Consider the following 12,923-nt stretch of genomic DNA (forward strand, 5'->3'; position numbering starts at 1 on the left):
AGGTTGTGAACCAGCAAGTGATTTTGTGGTTAGCAAGATAACACATGAAGCAGTTGAAAGATATGAACATTTTTTTATACTTTTGAGTATATTTTCTCCTAAGAAAAATTCAGCAGCACAGATAGTGAACGTGAGCAGTTGCTTCTAAATCATGATCAAACATGTTACTACTCCTTGGAGAATTCCCTCCTTTTAGGGTTAACTTGTGAAGAAGAAATAAAGCCAGAAAATTCAGCTCTGGTTATTTGAAACACCTGTGTTTTAATCTAACTTTTCCAGTCTGCCTCATGTTCTTTGCCAGGCAGCACTAAATAATAGTCTTTTTCTCTACTACATATGGGTCTTACCATAACAGAGAGCGCAGCGCTGAAATATTTTCAATGATTGCGTATAGTCAGTCTCCTGGTTAATAGTTATTACCTGGGACAATCCAGTTTCATCCATCTAGACAGAACCACAATAAAAGGCTTTAGTGCAGAAGTGCCAAGTTTTGTGTTAAAAGTTTTTTGAATCCTGTATACTTGTGTTCACACCAGGCATTCACAGAGAATTACATTCATTCCTAAGAGTTGGACAGTCAGCCCCAAAGCCCCCCTTAACCAATTGCAATTTTGTATATTCTCCAGCCTGAAAAACCCCAGCAGCCCCCAAAAGCTTCTAGAGAAACCTTTAACTTCCCAACTCCACTTGGGTTCCAGTTGTCTTTGTGCTGGACTGGAGCTTGGCCCCTCCATGCTGGAGTTTTGCCCTCTGTTGGGGCAAAAGTGTCTCAAATCTCTGAATCAGCCAAATTGGGAGATTTGGAAAACTTCATCTAACACAGTTGATTCAATAGAAAACTGCTGTGATGTGTGTCCAAACACTGCATGCACCTGACTTCTTAACAGACGTATGGGTGGAGAACAATTTGCAAAACAAAAATGCTATAGTGTTTCCAAACAGTAGCTGCCCCTCACAAAGTGATAAGCCTTGTCTTTCAGTTCTCCTGGAACAGAACTCCCATGGACTTCAAGGGAGAGACTAAAGGACTGCCTGCTAAAACGGAATCGGTGGTGGCAGGCTTCTGGTTCTATTCGGGAAAGGTTCTTGTTCCACCCACTGTGATGTAGCACGCGCTAGTAGTTATTATGTCAGGGAAGAAGGGAAAGAGGGCAGAAGTGCATAATGCAGAAGAATTCTAGGCTCGCTTTCTAGAATGTTTATAGTTAGCCAACACTGATTTCAGAGACTATTGGGTCTGACGTACTGAAGAAATATGCCCTGTATCCCTCCATTGCTATATCTAGATTTCTTACTCTCACCCTTTAAATATGGCTTTCAATTACTGTAAAGCCAAAATCTGTAGCTCAGGGGTCAGCAACCCCTGGCATAGGTGACAAGAGTGGCAAACAAGCCGATTTTCATCAGCATGTGAGGCAGGCCCTCAGCCCCTCCCCTCGCCCTCCGTGCAGCCAGGCGCTTGCTCACCTGTGGATTAACAAAACATAGCTAATACTACCAACCACCACCTAAATGTTAAAGCTCTGCATCTTTATTCATTAATGAAGCTGTTGTAAGTAGGTCTGTTAGTGACTTTAAAAAGTCTCCCTGGCACTCAGACTGTACATAGAGGTCAAAAGGTCAAATTTCAGCACTCCGCCTTGGAAAGGTTGCTGACCCCTGCTGTAGCCTTTTGAAAAATACACTGTCAGAGGGTCTATGTCTACACTACAGCAATCTTTCAAAAGAAGTTCTTCTGGGAGATCTCTTCCAAAAAAACATGTTTCAAAAGAGAGCATCCACACACACAAAAAAAAAAATCAGTCTGCTCTTTCGATAAAGAGTGCCCACACAGCCCCTGACCTTTTGAAAGAACAGGCCAGGGATCAAAAAATCCATGTCATGAGGACAACTCTTTTGAAAAAAAAGCCCATGGAGTATCTACATGTGCTTTTTTTTCGAAAGGAGCTTTCAAATGAAGGCGCTCTTCCTAACTCGGGAGCAGAAGAGGGCTTCCAGAAGAAGAGCTGAGTTCTTTCAATGTCGGATCAAAAGAGCACATTTTGTGTGTGGACACTCTGCATGTTCTTTCAAAAAAGGGACAGATTTTCCGAAAGAACTTGATAGTGTAGACACGGCCAGGATGACACTGGCCCTTTAAGTGAGAAGAGGCCAATATATCTGTGACTGCTCAGCTGATCCCCAGTTAGATTCAATGAGGGCATGTCAGCTTTGGACTTAGAGGGGAGAGAGAGATCCAGAAGGTCAGAACTGCTCAAGAGCACTGACTGAAAAAGAGAGAGAAGGGCTGATGTGAGCCAACTGAGCAGCAGAGGAGAGACATGGGAACGGCGAGCTACTGGAAAGAGAGACAGTGGACAGAGCAAAAGGTCAATGGTACAGCCTGGCCAGAGCTGGAGAACCCTGCGGAGCTAAAGGAGAGCCCTGCAGAAGCCCCAGTGAGAAAGGGATAGGACTTGTCTGGTTAGGAGAAGCTGGGCCCAAAACAAGAAGGATGGATGCTGCAGGGTGAAACCTGGAGATAGGTTACAGGCAGAAAGGTCTGCATGAATAGAAAAGTAGGGGTAACCCCTTTGCAGCAAGCTTCATTGGAGGGCTGGAGGAAGCAGAGCCCAGAACCAGGGGGATATTCTTTTGTCCTGGAGGGATGTTAATTACACAGAGCTCCGACTCCCCAGGAAGGAGGCCTGGCTTCATGGAACGCTCTGGAGAGTTCTTTCCCAGGAGATCTACCTGCAGGCTACAGGAGAAGAGTTGTGGGTCTTGGAGAATGGGTCCCTGGAACCAGGAGCTAAAGGATTTTGGAACCGAGTGGTTTGTGGCTTTTGCATGGTATTGAAGAGCTACTGTGTTGTGACCTTGTTTGACTCTGGGGTTTTGAGAAGACCTGTCTTTCTACTAGGGACCTGTGGACTGTAACCCTTTTATTAACATAGTGGTTTTGAATTTGCTGCTGAGAGATAAAATATTCCTTCACATAGGTGGGGTCCCAGGGAAAACTGAGGAAGGTGCAGCCTCTTGCTGCAGAAGGACTCTCTGGATGGTGGCTGTCTACCCTACACCTCTTTGTTAAATTGATTTATCTTAATAGTATCAACTGTATCTTTGTGTTAGGCATCCAGTCTTTCCCCTCAAAAGAGACTACATGATTTTCAAGGAAATCTGTGACAACATGCTTTATAGTAAGTACCATTTGCAACAAAAACATCAAAGCACGGAGTGCTGAAGCTGCAGAATTCCATCTGATGTTTCTCTCTTCCAGCAAAAAATGCTGCAAAAGAACAATACCTTCAGAGAATGTTCTGTAGCACAAATGAGCTGAGAATACCACATAATGGCTACGTCTACACGTGAAGCCAACATCGAAATAGCTTATTTCGATGTAGCAACATCAAAATAGGCTATTTCGATGAATAACGTCTACACGTCCTCCAGGGCTGGCAACGTCGATGTTCAACTTCGACGTTGCGCGGCACCACATCGAAATAGGCGCTGCGAGGGTACGTCTACACGCCAGAGTAGCACACATCGAAATAAGGGTGCCAGGCACAGCTGCAGACAGGGTCACAGGGCGGACTCAACAGCAAGCCGCTCCCTTAAAGGGCCCCTCCCAGACACACTTGCACTAAACAACACAAGATACACAGAGCTGACAACTGGTTGCAGACCCTGTGCCTGCAGCATGGATCCCCAGCTGCCGCAGCAGCAGCCAGAAACCCTGGGCTAAGGGCTGCTGCCCACGGTGACCATAGAGCCCCGCAGGGGCTGGAGAGAGAGCATCTCTCAACCCCCCAGCTGATGGCTGCCATGGAGGACCCGGCAATTTCGACGTTGCGGGACGCGGATCGTCTACACGGCCCCTACTTCGACGTTGAACGTCGAATTAGGGCGCTATTCCGATCCCCTCATGAGGTTAGCGACTTCGATGTCTCGCCGCCTAACGTCGAAGTTAACTTCGAAATAGCACCCGACGCGTGTAGCCGCGACGGGCGCTATTTCGAAGTTAGTGCCGCTACTTCGAAGTAGCGTGCACGTGTAGACACAGGTAATGTGTTCTATAGGGCTTGAATCCTGCTCATCTTGCTTGTGTGATCAGCACTTGGAATCATCCTATAATCATACTGTGGTAACTGAGAGTGTCTTCACAGAACAATTTAGATAGCTGGACAGGAACTGTGTCTAATGTTAGGTGCCCCAAACAACATTAGAGCAACTTTATAAAGTTCCACTGACTGTTTAGAATAAAAATATAGTAATCCAAAAGTTAGTGTTCCTACAGCTATGCAAACTGCACAGATCTGTTCTTTGATTTGCTTTGTTGCTAAACCAAAGCTTAAATTGCTCTGATGTCCTAAAAATGATCGAAGGGTGGCTCTTCATATCCAGTGTGCCTTAATGAACTTCATATCAAGTGTGTACAGTATGCTATAGGTATCAGAGGGGTAGCTCTGTTAGTCTGTATCCGCAAAAACAACGAGAAATCCTATGGCGCTTTGTTGGAGTTGAAAATTTTATTCTCTTTTAAGCTTTGAATTTTAAGCTTAACAAGGTAGCAATGTAAGGTAACATATTAACACATGTAACACATATTGATTTTATTAAGTTATTTAATTGAATATATGCCTCCTGTTTTAGAGTTTAGTGAATTTAGTAAGCAAGAGAGAGTTTGGTTTTGTGTCTATGTTAATAAGATTACAGGATGATGCTGAAGGCTTAAGCCTTAATTGTTTTATTTACAATGCCTTTTACTCTGCTTTTCTCTGAGAGTCCTTGTAAGAGTTGTTCATGAGTGAAAGTGGTATGTCTGTACTGAGATAAAGGTGCAAAGGTTATCCCCAGAGCCAGATGGCCAAGAAAGGAGGGGTGAAGCATGGGTGAAGACAGATTTCACGGTGTCAGACAAGGACCATCAGTGTACCCCCAGTCAAGAAGTGATTGGATTGGCAGATTGACAACTCTAAAGCATGGAGCAGGGACCCCTAAGGACAACTGATTACAGGATGAGCCTTTTGGAGATGTTTTGAGAATGATTGGTATCAAAAGATAACACACCAGTGACAGACTGACACAGCAAACCTCAACAGAGGGAAGGATTATAAAAGCAGGGTGCTTTGCCATGGGACTTTGGGTTCGTCTTGCCACCAACTCCAGGAGAGCATCGACTTGTGACCAACAAGGCCCTGCTCCCCCTCTGTGCTCAATCTAGCTGGCCACTAGATTGATCCAAACTCTGGATTGGTAACTATAACGTGGTTTGGTGGGACTGTGTGCATGGTGTATGTGTGTGTGTGTGTGTGTGTGTGTGTGATGAAAAGCATATACTACTGTTATAGTCTCAATAAATGCAGCGTACTGCCTTCTCCCCTGTATAAGATCTTGTGTGCTTCATTTAAAGCATAACAACCTTATAGACTAACAGATTTTTGGAGCTTAAGCTTTCGTGGGCAAAAGACCCACTTCATCATCTGCATCTGAACACCTCACATTGTCTGTCATTTACCTCTGTGCCATCAAACTACCAGAGCAGTGGGGTTTTATGTTCACTCTGCTTGGTGGGGGTACATAACGACTGCGTGGCAGCGCAGCACCAAACCCCCTGTGCTTGAGAATTGTAGCATTCACTACCAAAGCAATGTGTTTGGAGAACTGTTAGCATTTGTGACAAGGACACCCTTTAAATAACAGTGCTAAGAGAATAAGGCAGCTTATGAAGAAAACCACTACAATTTTCATTACATGGTGGCTTGCGGAAGCATCACTGATTACATAATCAGATGCATCTGATGAAGCAGGTCTTTGTCCATGAAAGCTTCTGCTACAAAAAGTCTGTTAAGGTGCCACAGGACTTCTCGTTGAGTATGCAATAAGATAACTTTTTCTGTCTGATCTCCCACCAACTCAGTTTAGTTGTTGACAGTCAATGTGGGTTCTTTCCATTACACACATCATCAACATTGATAAATGTACTGCAGGCCAAATTATACCCCCATCTACAACTGTGCAACCCTGCTATATTTAGATTATGTAATCAGTGATGCTTCCACAAGCTATCACAGAATAAAAATCAAAGCGATTTACTTCATAAGCAGCGTTATTCTCTGTACCACTGTTATCTAAAAGGTTTCCTTGTCACAAATGCTAATAGTTCCCCAAACACATTGCTTTATAGTGAATGCTACTATTCTCGAGCACATTGGGTTTGAGGCACCAAGTAGTCATCATTTTCCACCACACAGATTGAGTGGAAAATCCTACTGTCTGCTTTGGTAGTTTTACTGCCATTCTACACTCTGCACAGAGACAAATGACAGACAATGTAAGGTGTAAGGCAGTGGGGAGTCAGGAGGGGTTTTCGTGAATTTTTTAAATACTCTAATTAAGAATGTTACAGGATGAACAGTCATTATACAAGCAGTTCTCCTAACTTTAATGGAATCACTAACATTATTAAGGACTATTCATGGAAGTGCTGGAGGGTATGCCCCTTATGTGATCACAAATAACAAATACAATGGGCCCGGTCTGTTCTGGGGGTAACTCCACTGAAGACAACGGAATTACACCTAAGGATGAATGTGTCCCACTGTGTTTTGAAGGCTGTGAAATACAAAGTCTCATTACTGAACATAAAAAGTTCAATGTTAGTGGATTTCTTACCGCAAAAGCACGACTGATGATGGGAGCGTCATTAAAAGTGATAACTATGGGAAGAATATCAAAGGCCATGTACTGTAGAAATGCTGTGTTGATAGAAGTCTTATCTGCAGATGGCCCACTGCTGAAAAACACTGCTACTTTTCTCACATTGGGACCTTGGGGAATTCTCTTGAAAACATTCCAGGCAACGAATCTCATCGCTTTGCTGATGGCCCCTTCACTTGAGGATCTCTCATATGCCAGATTTTTAAGTTTGTTGAGGAGCTGATTCTTGTTGGAGAACTCAGAGAAGCGGATTAGATAATGGGTAGTGGAACTATAGGACACAACAGCGACTCTGGCTCCCACAGGGCAGTTGCTGTCTCTAATTTTGATGTCATTCACTGTTGTTATTATAATCTCCCTCATTATTTCAAATAACTGAGGTGTGACCTGCTGGGATGTGTCCAAAGCAAACACTAGTTCCGTTGGATATACCGGGCATTCCAGTTCTCCTGGAAGATAAAACAGTGGTTAAACAAATCATACAAGATAAAAAATGCAGGTTATTTAAAGTGATTCATAACTATTTAGTGTTGCTTTCCCTATATAGCATGCAACATTAGATCATGCTATCCAGCGGCTCACTATACAGAAAATCTACCAGGGCAAATGGAGCTGGCTACAGCTCAGGAAGGCAAGGAGCCTTTTTCAGACACTACACTGAGGAGTGGAAATGGTGGATGCAAAGGCAGTCCCTGTACTCCTTCAGAAGGGCTGGAAGGGAGGGTCAGGGAGAAACCAAAGTGTCATCCCCCATCCCATGCCATATACAGTCTTGCAAAGCCAGATGAGTACAGACAGGGACTGTGGAGCAGTTCCCTCCTTGTCCAGAAAGGATTGTGTTTCCTAAGGCACAATCATTTCTGGAGCTCTCCCTATGCTAACGTAGTTGCGCTGCCCTCAGGTCCATGCTCATCAGGCACAATGGGGCCAACCCTAGCTATTGTGCCTCACTGAAATGTAACACTAAGCCTGGGAAAAGCATGGAGTTCTCTGATTAACATATTTCAGTATGCTTAGTGGCTTCATATAGTAGAGGCATGTGTTAGGGAAAAGACAGCTGAAAATAAAGCCAGCGAACACAAAGGGAACTGTAATCTAAGCTCATTGCACAGGCCATAAAGAGGACCAAGATGGTACCCAAAGAAAGGCTGTAGTAAAACAAAACTCTGAGAAAAGACAAACACCAGAATGTCTTTAACAAACGAAAAGAACTGACAGGTAAGGTCCCCTGGGAATAATATCTAAGGTTTAAAGGAATTCACAAGAGAGCTGGCAGTTTCGCAACGAGATAGTATGGAAGTCAAGACAGGAAGAACAGTAAGAGAACAAAGGATCAAGGATGCTAATACACAAGGAAGCAATCAGAAAGGTACAAGAAAAGGCCATGAGAAAATAAACAGAAAACTAATAAAATGGGAATCAATGATGAACTGGACTGTACATTCAAAGGATTTGTGGAAACTAAACTAAAAGAAGAATACGTCCTTTTTGTTTCAGTGCATGACCCTATCAGCTGCAATACATCCAAAACTGCACATGCCTGCAGACTGTGAAGACAGCAGACTCCCAAGTGTGAATAGTTATCAAGGGTGACACGCAATGTGAAGAAATCCTTCATGAAAGGAAGAATACTAGTTTCTCTCTCCTGCTGTGCAAGCAGCAATCTCAGCACCTGGGAACATGACAGCACACACCAACCACTCTGACCAGTTAAAAAGGAACTCAGATGGCCCCTTTCTGATAACACATCCAAGCCCCTCTATCCCAAGCGTGACAGACTTAATGCAGAGCCTTTAAAAGTGTGAACATAAACGAAGCACTCTGAGGCCCTGTCTACAGTTGCCCCCTACCCCCATCAATCTAATCTATGCAACTTCAGCTATGCAAATAGTATAGCTGAAGTTGGCATGATCACTGCAGCGTCTTCTGTACTGTATGGTTGGTTGGGGCTGCTCTTCTATCAACTCCAGCTACTCTTCTCATACTGGTGGAGTGCTGGAGTCGATAGGACAGCTCTCGGAGATTGACTTATTGAGTTGAAGAAGACATGATAAATTGACCACTGGTGGATGAATAGCTGCAGTGTTGATCCACTGTGTAGTGAAACAAACCCCAAGAAGGTCAGTGAGAACTTTACAGTCACAGTTGGACAATTCACATGATGAAAGTTACCCATGTGAGGTACAGCAGGGTAAGTGACATAATTTGCATTGTTTGAGGTTAAGAGGCAAGCAATCTAGAAAGATACAACACAACTATCCCTAGAGTAATGGCTTAAATTTCAGAGGTGCTGATCACCTGCATCTGCCTGTACATTGAATGCAAATACAGCTGTTCAGCGTCTCTCAAAATCAGGTCACAAATGGAAGTAGAATAACTTAGGAGAACATGGGGCCAGGAGCTAAGTGTTATTTTCTAGGTGTTTTTGCTATAGATGGAAAGCTAGAGATCAAGATAGACAACCAGAAACAAACAAGATATCAAGACTGAAAGGGATCTGCTGAATTCTAATTTACCTTGTTTTACTTAGTTACAGAACGCTGCTGATACAATATGAGGCAATGGGGATGCACATTAGCTGACCTGAAATTCTTGATAAACAGAGGTAAAGCAGGGTGACTGTTTATTTTAACATCTGCATCAGTTCAGCCTGCTTAGGGAGAAACTTTCAATGAGGAAATAAAGCAGAACCAAATGCCTATCGGAAGAAAAGTCTGACAAATTAAGCAGTAGTGTTATGAAGGGCAGGGAATGAGAGGCATGATCTCTTTACAGAACTGCAGAGCTACAGTTGTTCACTGTCCTTATCCACAGACAAACAGTAGCTGACCTATCAGTGAGGTGGGCGGAGGGGGGCAAGACTTAAAGAAGTGAAACTCTAAGTCAAAACTGATACAGTGCTTTATGAGGTCTTTCTCTAAACCACCTTTCTGAGATACACTGATACATATAGAGATTTTGGTAAAAACAGTATAATGATAAAGAGTACTCACTTTGCCAACATGCTAAATAAGAAAGGAGAAAAAAAACATTATACAGCAAGCTTTTAAAACAGGTCTAAAATATCTTTAAAAAGAATTTTTTTCATGTCCTGGCTTGCCCACCTATAACTTTACAGTATTCGCTTTTTCGTAAAACATGCTTTGGCGTCACTAGATATTATTAGGTGCACAGGGAGTTAATTTGCACTGCATGCTCTTTTTGTGATGGTCTGTTGTGTCTGGTTTTCAACAGAATTTAAAGAAATAGATGTAACTCAGCAAATTAACCACACTCAAGTGTCTGTTTTGGCAAATTCCATGGTTCAAGATACGGGACTGAAACATTTTATTGTTCTTCTCCATATTCTCTGCTTAGCCCAGCTCAACCGAACGTTCACTGAAGGCCAAGATTAGTCATATGAGTAAGGGTCCATAATCTGTATTTAAGGTTTACATTATTTTATGTATTTATTCACGTATTTCTCCTTTAGGGAATTCAAGACGTTTTAATTATTCTTAGAAACACTAGCCCTTTCCAAGTGCCTCATGCTCCTAATTTCCATGAAGGCTATTTTATGCACAACAAAGGTAACACAGAGCTCTGTAACTGCTCTTGCCATTTAAAATAGTCTTATATTTCAAAAGAGGTTTTTAGTTTGTTTCATAACTTGTGGTCTTTCATAGGAAATCAGACACATGTTAGCAATGATCATGTAGAGTGACCGACTGTTTGCTAGAGTGAATAGGGCTGTGGCTACAGTAGCTCTCGCCTTTCAGAGGAGGCATGGTAATGAGGCACTTTGGCAGATGCTAATGAGGCACTGCTATATATGCAGCACCTCATTAGCATAACGACAGCCACTCAAGCTTCAAAAGTGCCACTTTTGAGACACACACCACCTATGTAGTTGGGGGCCTTGCAAAAGGACCCCCTGATTTTGAAAGCCCCGTCTTCCCAAAACCAAATGGGAAAAGGGGCTTTTGAAATCGGGGGTCCTTTTGAAAGGCCTCCAGCTACACAGGCGACGTGTGTTCCAAAACCAGCAGTTGTGAAGTGCACATGGCCACCATTATACTAATGAGGTTCTGCATATTCACAGCAGTGCCACATTAGGATATTTCAAAATCCATCATTACCATGCCCCTTTTGAAAGGAAGGGCTAGTGTGGCCACAGCCTAGAAGTTTACTGATTCACGTAGTACACTGTACAAACACAGCTAAAACAGCACAATAAAAACAATCTACTTTGAGCAAAAAATACTCTTTCTGAAATTAAACTTGTTACTTCTCAAGCAGTTCCTGTCTTTTCTCCATGTAAATGGCATGCATGTCTATTAACTGAAAAATAAGTAGGAGGTAGAACTTGATTTTTTTCCCTAAAGTATTACTTCAAGTGCTGACCCTTTGAACATGCGATTCTATGAAGCAAGATAATAGTACTTACGACTATTTTTGCGCAGATATTCAATTAGTTCACATGGCTGCAGAACAAAAACAAAACAAGAAGAAGGAAAGAAGTTCTTTGCTGATGAAGTGATTTATTTCTAAATATATGTTGAATATAAAATACACCAGAGATACGTACTGGAAAAGTGGGCAGTCCCATTGTTCCTTTAGCACCCTAGAAGAACAAGATTGTGGATTATTACAATTATTACTATTATTGCAATTATTGCTATTGTGGCAATTTAAGTTCCAGAATGTTGGGATCAGGATATGCAAACAGAAAGAGGCGTTTTGTTTTAATAGGATGTGGGGAGAGAGAGAAGAAGAATAATTAATGTACATGGGAATTCAAGTACTCAACACTTCTGAAAGTCAGATGTAGTGTTGCTCCCCCTATGCATCAGTCTAATGTAGCTCTGTATGATACTACCGCAGCAATAAAGACTGCAAACAAAAATTAGATTTGGGTGGAGTCCAGATTCAATTTCTGAGATGAGTGAATCTCAGCTCATTTTCATTGGGATCTTTTAATTCCAGCCTGTGATTATAGAACTATCTGAAAAATAAGACATAAGCTGCAAATGCCTGATCTGGATGGAAAATATTCCAAAAAACAAACACATGTCCTTAATATTTTAAAATATTGCAATGCACAGAATGCAAAACTTGTGTTGTTCTTTAATTGCCAATTTTCAAGGAGAGGCCCCAGGTCCAAGTGAAAAAGTTACAATTATATTTTCAGAACAATTAGTCATTTAAACAGTTGTACAAAATTGCATACTAAGTTAGGTTTGGACACTGAAAGAGTTATTTGCCCATACAAATACCTGATCTGTGCTCTCACTTGCATAGTGTGAAAATGCAGATGCACAATTACGTGCATGGACTTTGCATCTCTTTTTTTTCTGAAAATCTGACCCTTAGAATTTTAGTTCAAAGCATGGTAAGATAATATGATATATATGCAAGCACACACATTTATTTTCATATTGCTGACAAAAATAAAGAATTAACATTTTCAAAGTGATAACCAAGCTGCTTACAATATACATACCTCCAGCACCCCAAAATATGAGTGTATTAACGATTCAATTATTGAACTCAAACTGTAGCCTGACACTGGAAAAAAAATTGACTATCCCCACCTTCAAATTTAAATCAAATACCTCTGTGCAAATAAAATTACATGCAATTTATGTGGTCAAGTCATACCATGCGTCCAGGAAATCCATCACCTCCTCTCTCACCCTCGTCACCAGGGCGACCTGGAACACCCTGGAAACATTGGCATAAATTACAGACAATCAATGCATGGAATGCACACTGTGTACTTCTCTACTCTAAGGTCTAGATCTCCCTCCCATTAATGCCCGCTTCATACCGGTTTAACTCCATTCAGTTCAATGGACATACTGATTTATTGTTGGAGGACTGGGGAGTTGGGCCCTGTACAATTCACCTAGAAGCATTATTTAAAAGAAGAAAAACAGACAAGGTGGCAGCATACTATTGCTTTGCTTTGTGCAGTCCAGCTGAAAGCTAGCAAGACCTACTGCACGAGTCAGGAGATAGGGATGCTACTCCCATCTCTACCATGGACTCTTTGTGTCGCCTTGGGCCTAAGCATTGAGCTAGTTGCTGCCCCCGCCCTGAGCTAGGACCTAGGTGTAATGACTGTTTGCTCAGCCTGAGCATAGGCTTGAGCCCCTGTTGCCCTACCCTGAGCCAGGCCTGGTCCCAGCTAGTTCCCTGTTCTACCTGCAGCCTGGCCGAGCCCACTGGCTCTCAGATTG

The 12,923-nt window shown here is 42.5% G+C and overlaps 1 protein-coding gene across 1 annotated transcript in view; it reads right to left on the bottom strand.

Moving 5' to 3' along the window:
• The window catches only part of COL6A6 (collagen type VI alpha 6 chain), a 91,191-nt gene that overhangs the window by 8,649 nt on the left and 69,619 nt on the right, over nt 1-12,923 (bottom strand). Inside the window, exons 28-33 of the mRNA XM_074988297.1 lie at nt 12,343-12,405; nt 11,270-11,305; nt 11,129-11,165; nt 9,696-9,707; nt 6,658-7,151; nt 348-444 (exon numbers count right to left, since the gene is read on the bottom strand). Of these exons, the coding sequence (XP_074844398.1) occupies nt 348-444; nt 6,658-7,151; nt 9,696-9,707; nt 11,129-11,165; nt 11,270-11,305; nt 12,343-12,405 (739 nt within the window). The remainder of the gene's footprint in view (nt 1-347; nt 445-6,657; nt 7,152-9,695; nt 9,708-11,128; nt 11,166-11,269; nt 11,306-12,342; nt 12,406-12,923) is intronic.

The sequence above is a fragment of the Carettochelys insculpta genome, chromosome 2 (assembly GCF_033958435.1).
Source record: "Carettochelys insculpta isolate YL-2023 chromosome 2, ASM3395843v1, whole genome shotgun sequence".
Taxonomy (NCBI): domain Eukaryota; kingdom Metazoa; phylum Chordata; order Testudines; family Carettochelyidae; genus Carettochelys; species Carettochelys insculpta.